General features: G+C 34.0%; 2 protein-coding genes across 2 annotated transcripts; one reads left to right on the top strand and one right to left on the bottom strand.

Moving 5' to 3' along the window:
- Positions 1–5,874: 5,874 nt before the first annotated feature.
- LOC122289119 (transcription factor MYB86-like) lies at positions 5,875–7,700 on the top strand. Its single transcript, XM_043096062.1, has 3 exons — positions 5,875–6,261; positions 6,380–6,509; positions 6,607–7,700. Exons 1-3 carry the CDS (start codon positions 6,129–6,131, stop codon positions 7,463–7,465), a joined length of 1,122 nt encoding a protein of 373 aa, XP_042951996.1. The 5' UTR covers positions 5,875–6,128; the 3' UTR covers positions 7,466–7,700.
- Positions 7,701–10,987: 3,287 nt separating this feature from the next.
- LOC122290215 (copper methylamine oxidase-like) lies at positions 10,988–19,917 on the bottom strand. The gene is made up of 12 exons (XM_043097802.1): positions 19,328–19,917; positions 18,128–18,237; positions 17,722–18,027; positions 16,317–16,429; positions 15,888–16,218; positions 15,559–15,774; positions 15,225–15,461; positions 14,689–14,874; positions 13,770–13,910; positions 12,554–12,822; positions 12,095–12,176; positions 10,988–11,507 (listed from the first exon to the last, which is right to left on the bottom strand). Exons 1-12 carry the CDS (start codon positions 19,611–19,613, stop codon positions 11,373–11,375), a joined length of 2,412 nt encoding a protein of 803 aa, XP_042953736.1. The 5' UTR covers positions 19,614–19,917; the 3' UTR covers positions 10,988–11,372.
- Positions 19,918–21,108: the final 1,191 nt, after the last annotated feature.

The following is a 21,108-nucleotide window of genomic DNA, read 5'->3' on the forward strand; positions in this document are numbered from 1 at the left end:
TGTTTCTATGGAGAGAAGCAAAAGTTCGAGACAAGAGGTAAAGGAGCTAATCATTTGGGGGGAAGGATGAAGGGAAAGAAATGGGTTTCCAAAGCTTTACTTTCAGTATCATTTTGTGATCATCATCTCTTGGAAAGGAAGCTTTAATATTGTTGGTTAATTTGGATCGTTTGAAAAGGACAACACCTTTTCCACCAAAGTACCACTTGCTAATTTTCTTTTCCCTTTTTTTTTAATGATATAATATATTTTAAATAAGAATTGCATATGTTTGTGTAGTACATTTTAAGGGACTCATGTTTCTTTTTAAATTATATATAATAAAAATTATTTAAAATATATTATATCAATATATGTGATTAGAAATAAAAAATTTCCGGGTAAATTAAGCACGTAATAGAAATTAAAATGATGCAACAAACTAACTAACAACATGAATAAAAAGGAAATTGATATTTTTTTAGAAAGAGAAATGTTATTTGTAGTCATGGAATGTGTAAATATCGTATAATTCTTTTTAAAAAAATTGAATAAATACGAAATTTATATGAAAAGAAAATTAATTTTTTAAAAATATACCTTATATTTTTTTAAATGACTGTATAGCACTTACAGACTTTATTACTGTATATAATTTTACTTTTTTTAAATAATATTAAGCCATAAAAAAGATAAAAAAAAAAAAAGTATTGGAGAGCTGTTCCATCATATATAAACCAATTGCCACTTGTCTAAAAAATCTAAACCCATAAAAATATTTAATTTGATTGATTAAATTATATTATAAGTGAGTAAACTGTTTATATATAATAAATAGGCTTACCATTTAGTTATTTAAATTATTTTCTACACATATAAGTGAATTAATCAACCTTTTCTAAAGTTGATTTGAGACGTCAGTGGTCACTATCAATCTTTTAACCTTTAAAAGAGTAATTTTTCCCAATGGAAGTATGGAACTGGTCGATTAGGATAAAACCTATCCGAAGAAGTTGTATGCACACCTCAATCTCTACTTATAAAGGGCTTATATAATAATAAGATAAGGTAAATCTACTCATAATTATTAAAAAAAAAAATTTACATCTTGATATCTTGTGATGATAAATAATCAAATCAAATTCTTTGATCGAACTCTTGATATCTCTAACATTGGTTGGTTGCAACTCCGCGCCCATACGAGAAAAGAATCACATGATGGATGATATAGCCACAACATGGCATTAACATACTAGGACTCATGTGTGATCATCACCATCTAAAATTATACCATCTTGATCATCAAGATTAATCCTTTCAACCCAACGGTAAATTGTTACATATATATATATATATATAGTTTTAATGGTTGACATGAGTGTAAGGGGATTTTTTCCCTCAAGTCAAAGGCTCAAAGAGAAGGCTCAAATATGGGGAGCCCAGGTTGGCCAAGACGACCCATCGACCCCTTAAGGGCCCCCCACTCGGACAAAACTGAGGTCGTCCTGTGGCCATAATCGCTCGGGAGGTCCTAGAAGGTGGGGAAGGCAGGTACACATCACCCCAGCTTCCCCCTATGATGCCTAACCTCAGAGAACCTGTACAGGGAGGTAGGTGGAAAACACAAGAAAATTTTGATCTCTTGACAACAAGTAATGAGGAGTCTGATAGAGCGCAGCTGCTACAAGGGATAGGAAGCTATAATGCATTTATTGTGCCATCTCAAGAGGCCACACCGCATTAAAGGGCTCTGATCAAGGGGATAGCTGAGGTGACATGTATCACTGATACATTATATAGACAGTTAACCTCCAGAAACCAAGTATATAAGCTAATCTCTATGTACAGAGAACACTTTCTGACTCTTTTTACTCTCTCGCACAAACAACTAAAACGATACTAATTTAGGTATTGGAGACTCTTCACCTCCACCAAGGCTTCAGTTTCTGTATTTTCTTTATGTGTGTAGGCTCAAGATCAAAGATCCAAGTTGTTAAGAATCTAGTCTAAAAGTGTACGAAACATGACGTTAACGATAAAATTGAAAGGATGAGATTTTTAGGTAATTAAGTGTACAAATTTGAGACTAACTTCCAACTAATAGGACATGACATAAAACTACATACAATGATCACTAATTGAGATATTTTATTGATTCATAAAATGCTTGAGATGCACGATATTGAAAATTAAAAGAGACAACATAAAAAATTGCCACTAGTACTTCAGCTACCCCATGCATGGGGTCGGAAGATGTTCACCCCAAGCTAGCTACTTCGTGTCGAGATGGCGACAAAACCAACTTCATGGCGGCCGGCCACCCCAATTGCCACCCACCTTTTTTTATTTACATTTTGGTTTGTTTTGCTTTATATTTTATAAAAATATATGGTTTGGTGTGGCTATGTTCTTTTTATTGAAAGGTATAAAAGATCACATGATTTACATATAAAGTACTCTCCAGCTCGAGACAACACTTTTACCAAGTAATTGTTACAGCTTTGGCTAAGGTATTTGGATTTCGGATTTTGTATATTCATGGTTAAAGAAATGGACAGAAATAATAAACGTGTAGTTAAAGTTATTATTTCCTTCATTATTCCTAACTAATTTTGATAGAAATTGGTTGAAATTGCTATAAAATTGGATGGTGATCATGATCATGATCATGATCTTATGCCTTTTTGACTCTAATGTCGTGACCAAAATCTTACTCTAGCTCTTAAATACAGCACTTAAATGGAGGAAAACCCATCCAATTCCCATCAGTTCGCTCTTCCACACGTCTGGCAGAAAATGATGTAACACAAAAAGAAATCTTAAAAGACCGATTCTTAGGAAAGAGATACCTCATGCAAATAGACAGACACACAAGCCTAAATTCTAGTTAGGTTGTATTCCCCCACCTCATTCTTTATTTGTAAGCACCCATTTCTCTTAACATCTTGCTTACATCGCTTTCATTTCCAATACAATTTTTAAGGACATAAAATTGACATTCACCATATAGACATTTTTCAGTATTAAAAGAACTTCTATTTAAGCACTGTGCCACGGTTTAGAATCTTTTAATTTTTTCATCTAAATACTGAGTTTAGAATAGAAGCAAAATAGACTTTCGAGATGGATCCATAATATTTATTAATATTCATGTAAGAGAAATATTTCAAATACAAAAATAAACCCACAGGGAAACATTACTTGATGTTATACGTTAGATTATAAAATTAATTTTATTGTAGAGTAAATTTAACAAATCACATGAAATATTATGGTTCACTATTATTTTATTATTACTTTTTATCTATTTTTTATTACTATTTAATAGTTTACTATTATTTTTTACTAATTTTTTTATAATTATTTATAAAATATTTAAAATTATCTCACTATCCACTTAAATCTTCCCTTTTTAAATTATGGTTTTTTATTAGACAAACTAACATACTTTTAAAAGAGATAATTATTTGTTAATCTATCAATCGGATGTGATTTTTTCTAATAAAACAAGTGAATTAAATAATATTAAATTATAAAATGAGTTTTGCTACATACAAGCATAGTTGCGCACTAATCTGTGTACCAATACTGATTTATTCATACTTAAAATTTAAATTAACATTATTTTTAATAAAATCTACTTTTTGACCAATCACATCACATTGGTGCACAGATTAATGCACAATTATATTTGTAATTATATTTTTCTTTATAAAATTAGGCATGTTTGTTTTCAAAAAAGAGATGAGATAAATTGAGATTAAAGTTAAAAATTAAATAAAATATTATTAAAATATATTATTTTTACATTAAAATTTGAAAATTTTAAATTATTTATTTTATTTTGTATAAAAAATTAAAAAAATTATAATAATTAAAATTAGGTGAAACGAGACGAGAATTTTCTGAAATTTCATTTTCTTTTATGAAAAAGACTTTTAAATCCAACGCTGACGGCAGGATTTTTCTTTCACACTCCGACAAAGCAAGTTTTCACGTGCGATACCAGATCTTCATGGCCCATTACTATTTGTCGTATGATATCATTGTCCTTTTTTCAAAAAAAAATTAAAATAAAATTATTATTATTCTTGAAATTAATAAACAGTAATCCCAGCCGTGCAACTCAATAATTTCTCTAAACTTCAATTGGCATCAACCATCGATTAATATATATATATAAATAAATAAATAGAAAAGCCAATATTGTGAAAAGACCAGAGTCAATGATTGATGTAGAAAGCATTGTCCACCTGTTCTGAGATAGAACCACAATATAATACAGAGTCCATATACATTACGCCTCGTTTATTTTCAGACACACACGAGACATGAGATAAGATTGAAATAAAAATTCAATAAAATTTTATTAAAATATATTATTTTAATATTATATTTATTTTAAATTTTAAAAAATTAAATTTATATTTTATTTTATATAAAAATTTTAATAATTAAATAAAATAAAATATAAATAATTGTAAAAACAGACAAGACCTTAATATTTTGTATGGATTCCCATCCTAATTCATATTGCTAGAAAATTCAGTTCTTTTAGAAAACTTTTTGTTTGGATAAAAAAATTTTATAAAAAATTAAATTTATAAATTAATATAATTTTATATTATATATTAAATATATTTTATAATAAAAATAATTTATAAATTTATTTTTATAAAAACTTTTATGGTTATAAGACTTTTCATTTTTAATTTTATATATTCTAAATGTTTTTTCTGAAAAAGCTATATGAGCATAAAAACTTGAAAGGCGAATACAAATAAAAGATAAATATTTACCTCATATATAAATTTAAAAAATAAATTATTAATTGATGCGTTCATTATTATTATTATTATTATTATAAAATTTTATTATAAATTGCAAATTAAGTTTTTTATATAAATCAAATATTTAATAATAATAATAAAAAGAGCTGTACCAATTGGGGGGTACGCGGGGAGTGTCTGTGTGGCGCTGGCTGCGTAGCTGTCAAGACTATAATGCATTTATAAGAGCTGACGTGTGATTGTCGGTCATGGTTACGTGTATTGAAGGAAGACTCCAATCTAATCAATGAGATCAATTTCAATCAGTTTTTATGGTTTTGGTTTCACTTTTTAACTATAATTTACAGCTGAGATGGCGACAAATCAGGAAATGTGTGAGATGTTAACGCCAAGTTTTTTTTATCTTATTTTTTTTTAATTTATAGTAATAATTTCATAATATTACAACATATTGTCAATAACATTGTGTGAATTTTAATATTAATTATAACAAAGTGTACTAAGATATTTGGTCAAATGCATTGCATCGTGTGCATACAGACTGTACCTTCGATGATAGCTGTGCATGCCGAAGCAATAAAGTACCGTACGTGTGGATAGCCTGAAACACAGTACTGCTTAATGCCGCATGCAACATGTGGCCGGGAAATGAATAAATACAGTAATACTGTAACTCATCATTTTAGTTTTTATTATTTTATAATGTAAAATTAAATAAATAAAAATTATTTATTATATTTTATTTATAAATCTATCATCTAATTTCATACTATAAGATGATGAGAGAATAATAAAAAAATAAATAATAAATAAACTGTTTCATGTAAATATTTCTAAGATCAGGAAGAGAATTTTTATTTTTATTTTTATTTTTTTATTATTATTTAGTTTCAAACACAAGCTGCTAGGAACGGTCGGTTTGTAGTACTGTACTATTAATTGATGCAATTATAAATCTCTTAATGTAAACATAAACATTATACAACTGTATTCTTGATCTTACTCATATATATATATATATATATATACACACACACACGTTTATGGGGTTGTACACGTTTATATATAGGGATATCTTAAAAACCAATTCAGTCCTATGCAAAAGCAGCACCAGATTTGCGTAAAACCCACTTGATTGCTCTCTCTCTCTCTCTCTCTCTCTCTCTCTCTCCCCATAACTTGAATTCTAAGTATGAGTTATCCCTATTCCCTTTAAAATATCAGAAATTAGTGTTAAATTTTTCCACTCTTGTAACACCTCTCAAACATCGATCCCATGTCCGAGTGATCACGCTAGCTAGCAGCAGCTGCATAAACATAACATTATTGTCCTGATCTTCATAGCCAACCCTTTGAAGAATGGGACGTCATTCGTTCGGTTTAAAGCAGAAATTAAGGAAAGGCTTGTGGTCTCCTGAAGAAGATGAGAAACTGTTCAATTACATAACAAGATTTGGTGTTGGCTGCTGGAGTTCAGTTCCTAAACTAGCTGGTATGTATATTTATTTACATAATTCTCCATCACCGTCTGTGTTTTTTCTTGTTCAATGGTACCTGACTATCAAGCTTCTTGATATTTTCACAAAATCTAAATGTTCTGATTCTTGCAGGATTGCAGAGGTGTGGAAAGAGTTGCAGACTGAGATGGATAAACTACTTAAGACCTGATTTAAAGAGAGGAATGTTCTCACACCAGGAAGAGGATCTTATTATCAGTCTTCATGAAGTTCTTGGCAACAGGTAAATGACATATATATTACATATGGCAGTCATCTGAATTTCAATCTTTGAAAGAAAAAATCTGATTTTTTTCTTTTTCTTTTTGGCTGATTCTTAGGTGGGCTCAAATTGCTGTACAATTACCAGGAAGAACTGACAATGAGATAAAGAATTTCTGGAATTCAAGTTTGAAGAAGAAACTGATGAAGCAAGGGATTGATCCAACAACCCACAAACCATTAAGCGAAGTTGAGCCAAAAGAAGAGAGAAAAATTGCAGAAATGGCATCTTTGTACATACCAGAGTCTCAAGACCTGCAAACTATATCAACCTTAGTTTCACAGGGTCCAGCATTTTTAGTTGAAGACTCAAATTGCTATGATGGTGAAATTACAGAAGCGTCAGGAGAACATCTAATGTACAAGCCCGCCATTGATCCACTCACCTATTTTCCGTTCCAGGAAGGTGTCAATTCAAATGGGTATGATTCAAGTTTCCTACTTCAGCATCAACCAACTATGATCAGAGCCCCTATTGACCAAACCCATTTGGAGACAAATTCCAACTATGGATTCACTTCAATGCCAAGTCTGGCCAATTCTGATCACGGAAACTTTTCCGGGACACAGTTTTCTGATAACTCGGGTTCGAGAATGAGTTCCTTTTTCTTAGATGAGGTGAAGGAAAGTTCAAGCAACAGCTCAAACATGAGCAGCTACGCTGGCTTCCAGATGAACAGTAGTACTACGGTCGAAAATGTAGCGTTTTCATGGGATTACGCCGACAAGAAGATGGACTACTGTTCGTTTCCCTTTCAGGTCAACGAGATAAAAACCGAGGAACTGAAGCCAAGTTCCTGGCAAGAAGGTCAGCTTCATCATGTTCATAGTTCAGATCATGATCTCAATACCTATTCCTTAACGTCGTTATCAGAAATTCTAACAGCAGCAAATTTTGATGCCTTTAATCAGATATGAACTGTAAATTTTTATTTTTTTTTCCTTACCTTATAAATTTAAATTCTCGAAGTTGATATATAGTACAGGAAATTGCAGCAGAAAGTTTGAGAGGAAGTCTTGTTTTATACTTTTTTTTTGGGCTTTTTCTAGCAGAAAAGAACAATTTAGCTAATAATCTTTGTTTGAGCTTTGATTTGTATTTCTTTTTGTATTTGTTTTCATAATGGTTGAAAATAACATTGTGGTCCTAATCCTTCCAAGCTGTCTTACTAATTATCATTATTAGATGCAGTTGAAGTGCTTTTTTCCCGCTTTTTTTAACTAAAAACCGCCTGTTTAGAGCAGACAGAAATTATCTGTGCCCGTACACAAAGGAGCAAAGCCTTTTCCATTAGTAATTTCCCTTTTCACTTAGCAAAGCCTCAAACCCATCAAAAGTGCATCATTATCAATGCTAAACAGACGGCAGTAATTGAAATGAACATATAGAAGAAAAGTGGGATAGGTTCAGATTGTGATATTTTGAAGTGCTGGAGACATATATCCGGGCCTACATTATAAGATTTCCTATGATATGATATGATCCCGCTGCGGGCTCCATGCTCCTCCATCCTTTTGAATCCTCCGAAAAGACCAATTTTTTGGCTGTCCTCCACATTATTAGTGAGAGAGACAGAAGAAGGGCAGGGGGGGCTGTGGAGGGAGAGTATAGGGTCATCCTGATCTCCCATTCCATGCCCTAGGCATAGGTTTCCAAGAGTCCCCAAACCTTTTTTATCTTTTTTTGGGAGCTAAAAGTATCTAGACAGAAGGTTATAGTCTAATTATTATTGTATGTCATACACGGAATGATAAGTAGAATTTTTCTATCATTAAAATTGAATGTTAATTTCGCTTAAGAGCAAGGCAAAACTAGTCAAAGTTATTAAAAAAACATATACTCAATCATTAAATAAAACAATAAAATAAATAAAAAAATCCAGCAAACGAGAGCTATCAGCGGAAAAGTAGCATTACCCTATACTTAATGTCACTGTACCTCTCTAACATAATTTTAGTAGTGCTGCATGCATGCCCATCTTGCGATCAAACTAATGGTGTCCGACAAGTGAGTGATTTTATCATGGTCTCCCTAATGATAGGTCTCCGAGAAATTAAGTCCTTGTGTATCTTCATCGATAGGGACGATAGTATTTTTTTATTTATTTTTCTTTGGAAGAGAAATGATTGAGCTACTGGAGTTTTGCACTGAAAAGAAAATACACGAGGGCACTAGACAACACTAGACAGAGCTAGACTCTTCCCCTAACTTTTTGCTTAAAAAAAAAAAAATTCACCTTTGATTCTTTGAGTAAAATTACGTTGTCTAAAATCAGCTCTTGCTTTCTTAAAATGACAAATTCAAAGATTAGTGAGAAAATGCCACATCATCACAGCAATTTCACTTGTAGGAGCTCTCATCAAGATTGCTACAGAAGGGTTCCCTACTGATGTATTTAATGGAAGTTAATGTTCACACGTACAATGAAACTAGATGATTTTAGAAAGTCTTCTGCCTGGTAGGTAGAGCAAACACCCCAAATACTAGATGACTTTAGAATGGTAATAAATTCTTTGGCAGAGAGGTCAGAAGGAAAAAAAAAAAAGTTCTTGCTACTCATTGGCTGAAGTACTCATTAGATTCTGTATGCACCTAACTCTTGTGGAAAAATGGACCAAAATCTAATCGGAACGATAATTGCTTATTGGTGATGAATATGATTGGAGACTACATTGTGAGGTTCAGTTATGGTTTTGGGCACTTTTGGAACTCATATCACATCACATGGGCCAAGGAAAATGTAACTAAAATCAAACATGTACTTTTTTTTCCCCTACATGAAAAGGTTAGATGGCCGATCGGAGAGGGGTCTACTCATCTGAATCATAGTAGCACTCAACTCGGTGGGAATCGGAGTAGAGGGGTCTAAAATCAAAAGTTATACATGCATAACAAATCGATGATTCTAACAATCATGCAAATTGACATTTCAAACAGTGTCGTATATATAAGCACAGATTTAATTGAGAATCATAGTTAGCAATGATTTAGTGCAGCTTACAATCCCCTATATTTGCAGTTTGACAATTTGGGTTAGTAATAATAATGAGCATAAACGTGAAAGGGCAAGAGAAACTTAAGAAAAGGCTGTTTCTTAGTTTGAAAGTATTATTATAGCTCCTCATTAAAAGGTAAGCTACAGTCTACATATTGTCAAACTCCGATGGAGAGTGTTTTCACGTCTCAATTGATTGAAAAGCCATTGATTACTTTACTGGTTCAGTGAATGTGTCTTCTCTCCTCTCTGGCATTCCTATGAATTGGGAATCGCTTTCCTTTCTCTCCTCCATTACACAACTATTTTATTGGTTTGGTTTAAAGAAGTTAGGTGGAAGGGGGAATTTTTTTGATATTTTCAATTACTCTTTTTCCCGACCCATTTTGCTTATCAGAAGGGAAATTGAGGTTGGGAGTAGATTCTAAGCTAACATACAGTGTATCCAAAGTGGCAGAAAGCTAACCTTCACGTCTAAAGCTCATTCTCATGAGTTTCCATGACCTGAACGTTTTCAGCATACTGGGATGGGAGATAACATCTTTGGAACATTTCTTTTTACCATCATATAACATGGCAAGTGGCAACATTTCTTCTTCCTATAACCTTTTGCTCCACCTTAGACACTATGATGGGTCGAGCGGCGAATCCATGCTACTCAGTTTGTTCACTCTCACTGCATGGCCAACGATACATCGCCCAATCTCACTGGATGGACCGCCTATGTTTCATCACTGGTTGCATTCCTATCTTTTTGTTCTCCCCGTCCTAATCTCTAACAGGTTTCTTGACCAACCAATTCTACCACTGACCCTTGAATTTTACTCAAAAAATAATAATAAAAAAAAAATAGATCTGATCTTTCAGTTAGTTCAATTACATTTTTTTTAGCATTTATTTTAGTTACATAAACGTGAAGAGAAGGCAACACTACCCCTTATCCATATGACGAGATTGAAAGGAGAAGTACCACATTAACATAAACTATTCTACTGAAAAACCTTTAAAATCTCTCGTGTCGAACAGTCATTCGAACTTTTCAGTTTTTCTTGGAACTTGTTTCCCCCTTCCTGTTTCCTCCTAATTTGCAAAACGATCTTGCTCATCTTCCAAATAAAAGTCAGAAAAGGTAATATTTCAGCCACAAATAATTGACCATGTCAAAAATAAATCTCCCAAGTTTCTCTTCATTTTCCCTTTTTTTTTTTTTTTTTTTTTTTTTTTCTCTTCATCCCCTTCTCCGGCCCGTTTTCTTTCCCTCATTTCCTTTTCATCTTTTTTTCCTTCTCAAGATCACTTTCTCAAACTAGCCTAGATGAAGGAAAAAAACTCAAAGTCATGCACGAGTTTTAAATAAACTAGAGGAAACACCGAAAAAAAAAAATATATATATATATATATATATATATGGAAAGAAGAAGAAGAAGAAAGAAAAAGAAAACTGAAGGAAACAAAACATCTCCGCGGTTCCTTTTGACAATCTGTTTTCAAACTAGTACAAGAGTTTTAAGCAAGGTTATCCAATGAAGTTAAAAGGAACGTCTTCCCGAAATAAATGTCAAGAATACTGATAGCAGTACAAAACACAATCAGGACTTAATACAAGAAAGATTTCCAATCTAATGAAATTTGTAAACATCCAAATCCATAACCATGAAATACTTGCAGGAATTCAAATCACAACCAAAATAACGTTCCATTTGCAGAGACTGAAGTAGTGCATAGCTCGTGTCGCTTAAAAGGTAAGATTGGACAGGGAGGAGGGAAGCACCATAATGGAATCTTTCAGTTACCTCGTAAGACAAGTTCACTTGGAAAGCAGTATCTCTTCACATTTTTGCCAGCAATGCAGGCTGAATTGGCTTGGCTACCTCATTCTCCTTGACCTCATTGTCTTTGGCATCCAATTCACAGGCATTGGGAGGAACATCCACTGCAGGAGAGCAGTTGAAGAAACCATGAGGCTGCACCCACAAGCATCATTAGAATCAGTAACTGTGTATCAGACACGTAAAGAAGATTCAGGAGGCAGGACAGTCATTTGACACACACACACACAAAATAAAAAATAAAAATAAAATAAAATTTCAACAGTACGTGCAGAGTAAAGCAACTCGATGATCACGGCATATACAAACTGCTATTGTGCCCATTCAAGAAAAATTCAGCAAAGGATGATCTTTGAAGATTACAAGGGTTGTAGTTGGAGAATAAGTGTGGTAACAATAGTATACTCTAATTAGAGGAGTAGATACAGCGATCAGATCTTGCTCCTATTACAGGCTTGGATTCAGATCACTCTTTTGAAAACAAGGGCATATTTACACCGCTTGCCAGTTCTGCATATACAACAATATACACTGACAAGCGCTAGTGTTCTCAAGTGCATGCAACGTGGGCTAAATTCACTTATCAATACTGTCATTACTAGAATTGCCAATTGATTTACAGTGTCTCATAACTGTAACAAAAGGCCACAAGCATGTGCCAATTACGCAAATTCAAGAGAAATGCCAACAAAATATGCAAGGTAAGATTAACCAGCGATTACCGTAAGCATAAAACCGATTCGCTCCACCGGCATAACCGGCCAGTCTTCCAACCGAGGGACGTGTGTGACTCCAAATACATACCTGCGTGTATAAAAAAAATACTAATAAACTTGTAGAACTAATTGTAATCGAGACATGATATTGAAACAGAACCAACAGCAAGAAGAAGAATCATGAAAAAAAATGTAGAAAAATAAAAATAAGATGATACACGACCATCATAATTAAGATTTCACCTGGACCCATTAGTTAAGTTTCTGAATCATAATTTCAAGAATGGCCATTTGTCATGTACCAAAGGAAATTTAGTGCAAGGCAAAAAATCCACAAGTACAAATTATATAACATGAGAAAACTGCGCTATATAATTACAGAAGTTCTGGCTTATTTACACACAGAGAGCTGCCTATGTGATGTTATTTGCAAGGAACAAACAAAGAGAGAGACAGGAGACCAACCAAAGAACTATATCTGTTTCTTCCAGAGATCGATTCTGCTTAACCCATGTAGCCAATCCTTCATCAACACGTGGATTTTGATTGGGGAACTCTCCTCCAGGAAACATTTCATCATGGGCATATTGTGTAACCCAAAGATTATGCTTCAAGAAAGCGGCTCTTCTCAAAAATTTAGCCTCTGAACCAGCTAATGGCAAACAGTTCGAACCAGGTACGAGTTTGTAGCCTGTTAACTGTCCAGTGCGATTGACAGTTCTTGTATTCCTTACCTGGAGTATAAATTATACAGATTGTCAATTAATGGAAACAAGTAGCTCTAAATCCGGCAATGTAAGAGGGTATAATTCAATTTTTAGCACAAATTAGGTCAGCCCAGACTAATGTCTAGTGTGGACAAAGTCCAAAATCCTAGATAAGCTCAACTAGAGCCAAACATTCCAGCATCCCATTATATTAATTTGTCTTGACAGTATCATATAGACACTATAAAATGTTAAAATATTTGCTATGACAGTATTTGCACCTGATACCACACATTCATATGCTGATACCTAGAATTTAATTGCTATAATTGGGTTTTTTTTTTTTTTTTTGTTGGGGGGGGGGGGGGGGGGGGGGGGGGGGGGAATATATTTTCACAAGCATTTGTTATGACAATATTTGTACCCGATGTCATGTTGTTATAGGTTACTACCTAGAAATTATATGCTAAAAGCAATTTGCAAGCCTAAAATATTTACTAAAAATTTGTTATGACAATATATAACATACAGTAAGCTATTACCTAAAGCTGAATTTGATTGCTTTAGGTTGGTTGACTAGGCCTTCGCCAGGGCTGGCAAGAAAACTAGATATCATAAAGCCCAGTCAGTTTTCAGGACAACATAGCTCACAAAATTTGTTTAGGCGGATTAAACATACATCAGGGATGAGACAGTCGCTTCTAAAATTCCTACCAACTACAAATTCATTCTGAAAGCAAGAAAAAAAATCTTTACTTTTTTTAAGTTGTACAAAACAAATAAATATCATTAAAGATAGTGTCCAAAATTGCACAATAACTTTTTGACAAGTAAAATAAAATTTTATTAAAAAAAAAAGTAACAAGGCATAGCCCAATTATGCGGAGTATAAAGGAGAGAATGCAAAACTGCTCAATAAATGACATAGAATTAAAGAATTCAAAAGCTCTAAAAGCAAGATAGGGATGTCTTACAATCCAATGGCGAGCAGTGTAAGGATCACAATCACGCATTGCTTCCATCTCAGATTTGAGCAGTCTCTCTTCAGCATAGAATGCATTATTGTGAACATTGTTCTCTCCAGGTTCCTCAACTTTGACATTCACCTCTACAACCTACAAAACGGAGGGACAAAAAATCTGATATCATGAAGCAAACAACAAAAAAGCACTTTTTCGATCTACAGTTTCTTACAAACAAGAATAAGAATCCATTACAGAGATTTTGATTTGTGGGGAGTAAGCCCTGTTGCTTACAACCAATATTTCCCATACTAGATTCTTTTTGCAGACTACTGAGCTTTATTTCTAAAAGAAAGAGCAAAAATAACCCTCAACATCTTTTAAATGCTCTTTTTACCTATAAAAAAAAAAAATTCTAAGAGAACAAAATACAGATAAACCAATAGCATTCTTCACTAAAAGCCCATGCCAATGCCCACGCCAGACAAAACCATTCTTTGTAAGAATTTTAGTTTATACCAAAGCCCAGGCCCATTAGTCCCCATAGGAGCATAATTGACAGTATCATGAAACTTCATTGAAAAATATAACCCCAGGATTAAATTCTGTATGTTTAGTTCAGTGCTAAATGCAGAAATTGTATAAACCTGAGACATACTGAAAAACAAATAGTTATGTTTTACCATATTAAGCCAAAGTATGTAAGTGGCGTTTTTCTTGCTTGAATGCAGGTATATATAGATGCTTAGTTGCTTTTTTTTCTCAAAGATTTGCAGTATCGGGATCAACAAAGCTTCCTACTCGTGTAATAAATTGATGTGTCAGGACTACCATGTGCTAAATTTTTTAAGTTGATCTGTGAAGAATCATCATATGCAGTTAGCAATCCAAACAAAGAAAAAATGCATCGATGAGGTTCAAATCAGTGCACCTGGTTGAAAGCTTCACCGGGTTTGCAATCGACAGCCATGTCCATACGAGCAACAAAAAAATGCTGATGAACCGGTGCATATAAACCTGGTGCTATCATTGTACCATACTTTCGGAATTCTCCAGACTGCAATGCTCCTAAGCTGAGAATTCCTGTAAGTTTAACTTCAGCTTCAATTTTTCCATCCTGTAAAAGAATATAATTTACAACTTAGGGAGACCTGAAAATCACTTTACGCAGAAGAAAACAATAATATGAACAGATGCAAGTAGCTTCTACAGAGGCCAATAGAAGATTTGGCATATGAAAACCTTGAAATTGTTGTCCAAATGGAAGTAAAGTCAACATTGAGCATGTCTCACATTATACATCTGCAAGCTAATCTCTGAATACATTTAAGTATCATAGGTATTAGAATCCTGGTCTAATTTCACCCATACAAAATTTCTTCCAGTTCAAAAGTGGCATACAATTGGCGCTTATAGAAACTAAAACATACTAGTTTTTGCATTCAAACAATGTGGTCTTCAACTTACCTGATAAAAGTGCCAGAAGAATCCATACTCGTAATTTGCCACAGTACATATAAAAGACACCGATAGCCGTCTAGACCTTCGAACTTCTGCTAAGCCTGTTCTCCAATCTTGATGCTTCCATAGAATTCCATGGTCCTCTTCATGCAAACATACACAATTTTCAATCGTTTCAACACCTCCAGTGAAGTTGGTAAAGTGGGCATCAAAGTATTTGATATATCCCAAACAATCACATCCCTGTGAATCATAGTATTGTTTCATACCAATCAAGTTACACTAGAGGAAAAGTAAAATTTCACAGAAAATAAATATGCAATAAGTAACAACTATAAACCTTCTTAAGAGAGTGTGCATTTTTTCCAAGGCCATCTTCCCCTGCATCAAAGGCATTTTTTCTGTAATGCGGAGCATTGGGATCTCCATAAGGAACAACCATCTCCACAAAACTCAACCTGTGGGCCACAGGCCTTCGACCTCGACTACCATCAACGTATGCAACAGAATATATAACCAAGCCCTCTCTAGGAGTGAAACCAATGCGGAAGCTCCACTGCCAACGACAACAAAACATAGGAACTTTACTTGAGTTTCTGAACTTAGAACAGCAAAAGTTATATTTTCCAACAAAAATTTTATATCATAATCTGGAAAAACAGCACCTGCCTTCTGCCATTCTACAAAGTAGCCATTAACACGAAAGCTTGGACCTTCAGGCTGGATAATTTGTAAAGGCTTTACATCACTTCGATCAACACCACCTCTGGTTTCACCAGCAGTATAGTTCCTCAGTGGATCAGCTGGAGGAAGGGGCACAAATTTACGGTCTTCAAACTCAATCACCACCATGTTTTGCATATCAACAAGTACATAGATGCCCTCAACTGGGCGTGCATATCCATTTTCCATAGGGCAGTCACTCTCAGTTCTACAGAATATAAGTGGTTTGGCAAGTCTTCGGCTGGGAGCATCGGCTTCACTGTGATAACCAACACACCTGCATACAGCACAGGTAAAAGCAAAGTCAACAATGGAGCATGCCTCTTATTTACACAGAAAATCTGCAGAAGCCAATGGCTTTTAAAATTAAATTACCATGGATCAACCATCACAAGATCCATGTCTTCAATACCCCTCCTCTTCATTGCCTCTCTAAATGGGGCGAAGTCCTTCACAACAGCTTCGCATTCAGCATATTCCACAGCATCCTGGATATTATTGATAAAAATAACATTACATTGAGAATTTTGGCGGCAGTTTAGACACAATGTGAAAAAAAACACAACAAATTGGATTTCTTTTATCCTTTAATGTGGATTTGTCAGTTAGCATTGAGAAAGAGTAAATTTTTTAAGAGGCAACTCCTGCGCATAGGTTGACCCTGACAAAAACACTTTTGTAGTAGGCTAGGCTAGGCATGATAATATACGAAGAAGAACAGGATGTTATTTTACTGCAAATCAAAAAGATAAGATTCAAACTTTTACTAGGGGAAAGCATTCATGCTATTCATGAGTTTGGATTTTCTTGCTCTTATGCACATACCCTGGTGCATTGTAGCACAATATACAATCTAATATGCTCAGTCCCTAAATTAACATCAGCACCCTAATTGGTTCACAACTGACCTTAGAGAGGTGACACGTTCTATGTACCTATCAAAAAAAAAAAAGGTGACACGTTCTATGCAATTATCAGAGTGAAATGTTTATATGGATCCAATCCATAAAGAAACTACTCGGCAAGGGCTTAAAGAAGCGACCAGCTCAAGCGATTTGAGAGAGCTCGACCTTTGTGACAAATTCAACAAGAAAGAATCCAGATAGAGCATTTTTGACCGAGAAGGACATAAAAAAAGTTATAACAAATCAAATTGACAAAAGACCTTTAAAACCACACTCCCTTTAGGGTAGAGTGCCATCTCATCTCATTACAATACAAAAGAGAGTGAAGTGAATGCTATTTCCTAGTCTAAATTATACTTCCTCACAATTATCTGGGGACACAAGATCATAAATAAAAGAGGAAAATAATTTGGACCAGGCTCATCCCTAACATAGCAAGTTAGTTTTGGATTGAAAGCTTTCAGCCCACTAGTCAAACAAGTTGGGTTAGAACAAGCATGAATGTATTACCTACTGCCCATGAAGTAACAACCAAACCGAATCATTGTTACCGCACTGCCCAAGAGGGAAAAAACCTCCTAATTACTTGACTCTCAACTGAAGCATGCAACAGCAAAATGATATGCAGAAGACTAGCAACATAGTCCTTTCACATTTAACTTGATTAAAACAGTATCCAAAGTTGTAATGACCAGAGGAAGGCAAAAACCCAACAATTGCAATGCTTTTTCTATGTCTGTTCCATGGAAATTTCAGTAAATTTTATGTTATCCAAACTTCATACTCTTACTATATGTTATTATCTTAGCCAACATGAACAAAAGATGCAGCTGCATAGTAGAACATCAAACATGGTAGGGAAAAAAAGACCATACCATTGGAGGCTGAACATCTGGAACAACTTGTGATGAAATTACTTTTCCCCTGTGATGCCCACCACGGGTTACAGCATGTACTTCTGATAACTCGACAATCCATACACTTGTCTCATTTGATTTTTTGTTATAGACAATAAGTCTAGCTCGCCTTGGAGGGAGCTTGGTAGGAATTACGGGCCCACCTTTGGTTTTTGGAACCAAAGATGGTAGGAAAGGTGGGAAGAAATATGCATCTGCAAGAGCAACCACATTTTTATTTGGTTCAAACAAAACCACTTCTATGAAACGCATGCTATCTCTGACCTGAAATGGGCAATATTGATTAGTTTAATACTTCAAAGAATAAAGAAAATATTATTGTATAAACAATTTCTAAGGAACAATCAGTAGAGTGATTAACAACCTCAGGTGTGGCTCCAGCAGCCCTGACAGTAGCAACTGCCACAGAGATCTCAGTGGCAGATAAAGGATCCAAAGGATGACTTGTTTGAGCCCTCAGCATGGTTGGGATCACTGCACAACCCGCATAACATATGAACGTCCAACATATTGGAGAAGATAATATCTGCCACTTTTGTGATAATAAAACAAAAGAAAGCATCCAAGCAGTGCACAATTCAAGAACATCCAGAAGAAATAGACAAGGATGCATTTATAAGAGTCACATTTGACATACTTCTAGTGCGGAAAATAATTAGGAGCATTATAATTCCATATAGAAACTCTTTGCAAAGATTTTATAGAGCTGCTAGAAGCAATCAATAAACAAGCACATAGCTTGTAAAATTTCTTTTAGTAATTCAGAAACTAAAGCCAACTGTTACCAATCGGGAGAGGAATGAAGCTGTAAATTCGATTGAAGCATTAAGATTTAAACTATGAGAGAGGGAGAATAATAAAATGTCTATCTGGTCCTCTGGACCCCCGCCCCCCCAACCCAAGGAAAAAAAAAAATCTAAACACAATGTGTTCTTTTAATTGTTTAGAAGACATGATTGCTATCATAAGATTAAAAAAAAAAAAAAAATTCACTCCAAACTACGAAGCTGACACACTACCACAACTGGTCAAATAGCACCCTCCGTTAAGATTAAGATTGTGTTGTGTTGCTTATTTTTCATTCTTTTTGTCAGATATGGACGAATAGACTATCTATATCGTCTGTTAGTCTAGGATGCAAATTGAAAATGCGTCATAGTTTAGGGCTGAAAAGTATAAATAATGAACTCTTAACTGAAATGCATATGTTCGTTAACTTGAACACTAGAAAAAGCTCAGGAAACACCACGTCAATTTATCTTCAACAATCTCTCTCTCTCTGCTCTTTTTTTTTCTTTCACTATATTCATTATACAGAACTGGTGAAAGACAAAAATAAATACCAAGGCCAAATACCTTAAAAATGAAGTACGGTCATTTGAAACCAGGAAAATATTTGAAGAACCTCACAAGCATCAATAAACAACACACACAAAGAAGGACAATAGATATAACATAATCTATTTCTAACAAAAAAAATAGAAAAGAAAAAGGAAATGATAAGTGTATGCGTAAATATAGAGAGAGAGAGAGAGAGAGAGAGAGAGAGAGAGAGAGGGAGAACCTTTGGAAGAGGCATTAGCGGAAGGTTCTGGAAGCGAATCGACGGCGCGGATCATGGACGCCATGGCAACCTTCTTGCCGAGCTGATCGTCGCGACGATCGGTGGAGGCGACGCTCCAATCTAGCGCGGCATTGGCGGAAGCTGATGCGGATACCGGAGCCGCCGGTGCCGATGCAGTGTGCTCCCGGGAAATGGAGGAGGAAGAAGAAGACGGCGAAGACGAAGCGGAACAGCCGTTGAGAAAGCAAGAAGTAGAACGCGTCGCTTTTTGCGAAGCTGAGGCCATTGCAAGGGATTAACGAGCTCTCCAAATCCACCGCAATAGGTCTCAATGCAATCCTCTGACATACAGCACTCTGAGCTTAATATCACTGCCCTTCCCTCTCTGTCCTCCCCCACCACCTCTCCACTCTTTCTCTCCCCTCTCTCTCTCTATCTATCTATATCAATCTCCGAGAGAAAAAAGGTACAGGAAGGAGACGAAACAAGGCCCGATTATGACCAATACGAGTATTTATATAGCCAAAGAATTTATGAGAGAGAAAGAGGGACTGATGAACAGAGATGGAAACGAGAGAGAGAAAGAAAGAAGAGAGAGAAGGTGGGGTCAAAAAAAAGTGGTAAGGGTGGAGCCCAATAAGATAAGTGCGGTGGTGTCGGTTGATAGGCCGATCTGCTGCCACTCCTAAAGGACATTACATTTAGGAGGAGGCGAATAAAATGAAATTTTGATAAGGCCGTTTAGAGATGGCTGTTATTTTCTTATAAGGACTTCTTTTTAGAGAATATGCCAATGGTGGCCCCCTCGTTCCTTATTCCTTTTTCTTTCTTTTTTTCTATTATATAAGAAGGATGTCATCCTATTTACGGTAAATAATTTACCTTTGGTCATTTTTACATATTTTTTATATATTATATTAAAAAAAATTAATTATAAATATAATTATATATTAATATATACATCAATTTAATATAATTAATTAAAAAATAAATTTTATTAAAAATAATATTAATTTAAATTTTAAATATGAATGAATTAATATTAATACGCAGATTAATATGCGACTTTACTTATATGTAGTAAAATTTTTATATTAATATGATTAATCAAAATAATTATTTTAAATTAAAAAAATAATACAATTAATTACATTATTAAAATATATAAAGTGATTACATATAAAATATTTGATTTAGAAAGCATAATATTTTTGTAGTATTTTATACATCTCTCTCCAAAAATATCATTTTTTTTCCTAAACTCTCAATTACTTGACAGATGTGATCTAATTTTGAATAATGTTAGATATAGTTATAAATTGTGAAATATTTATGCATTTCTTCTAAAATAATTGAGATCCACAAAAAAAGTAGACTTTTTTACAAGAGTCCTAAATTTTCACTGGTATACTTTAAGACGGTATAAATTATTTCTTTTTTCTTGTTTGAGTATTTAATATATGAATTAAATTAAAATGCCTTAAATCAACTTTGTGATTTGGAAATAATGAATTTACAATCGATAATTACATTACCTATTTTAAAAAAATAAAAAAAGACATGTTAATATGGTAAGAAAATCGTCTTGATTTGGTAGACGTTTAAAATTTATAGAGTTTTATTATATACAAGCAAAGTCGCGTATTAATCTGCGTACTAATACTGATTCTTCCATATTTAAAATTTAAATTAATACTGTTTTTAATAAAATTTACTTTTTGATTAATCATATTAAATTAGTGTGCAGATTAGTGCATAATTATACTTGCAACTAGATTTTT

The sequence above is a fragment of the Carya illinoinensis genome, chromosome 12 (genome assembly GCF_018687715.1).
Source record: "Carya illinoinensis cultivar Pawnee chromosome 12, C.illinoinensisPawnee_v1, whole genome shotgun sequence".
NCBI classification, from domain to species: domain Eukaryota; kingdom Viridiplantae; phylum Streptophyta; class Magnoliopsida; order Fagales; family Juglandaceae; genus Carya; species Carya illinoinensis.

Excerpts from the sequence above, each read along its gene's own strand:
- LOC122290215 (XM_043097802.1), bottom strand. The coding sequence starts at position 19,613 with ATGGCCTCAGCTTCGCAAAAAGCGACGCGTTCTACTTCTTGCTTTCTC. Across the intron at positions 18,238-19,327 it reads CGCTAATGCCTCTTCCAAAG|TGATCCCAACCATGCTGAGG; the intron begins GTTCTCCCTCTC and ends CGGGTTGTGCAG. Across the intron at positions 15,462-15,558 it reads ATGCACACTCTCTTAAGAAG|GGATGTGATTGTTTGGGATA; the intron begins GTTTATAGTTGT and ends TATGATTCACAG.
- LOC122289119 (XM_043096062.1), top strand. The coding sequence starts at position 6,129 with ATGGGACGTCATTCGTTCGGTTTAAAGCAGAAATTAAGGAAAGGCTTG. Across the intron at positions 6,262-6,379 it reads TTCAGTTCCTAAACTAGCTG|GATTGCAGAGGTGTGGAAAG; the intron begins GTATGTATATTT and ends TGATTCTTGCAG. Across the intron at positions 6,510-6,606 it reads CATGAAGTTCTTGGCAACAG|GTGGGCTCAAATTGCTGTAC; the intron begins GTAAATGACATA and ends GCTGATTCTTAG.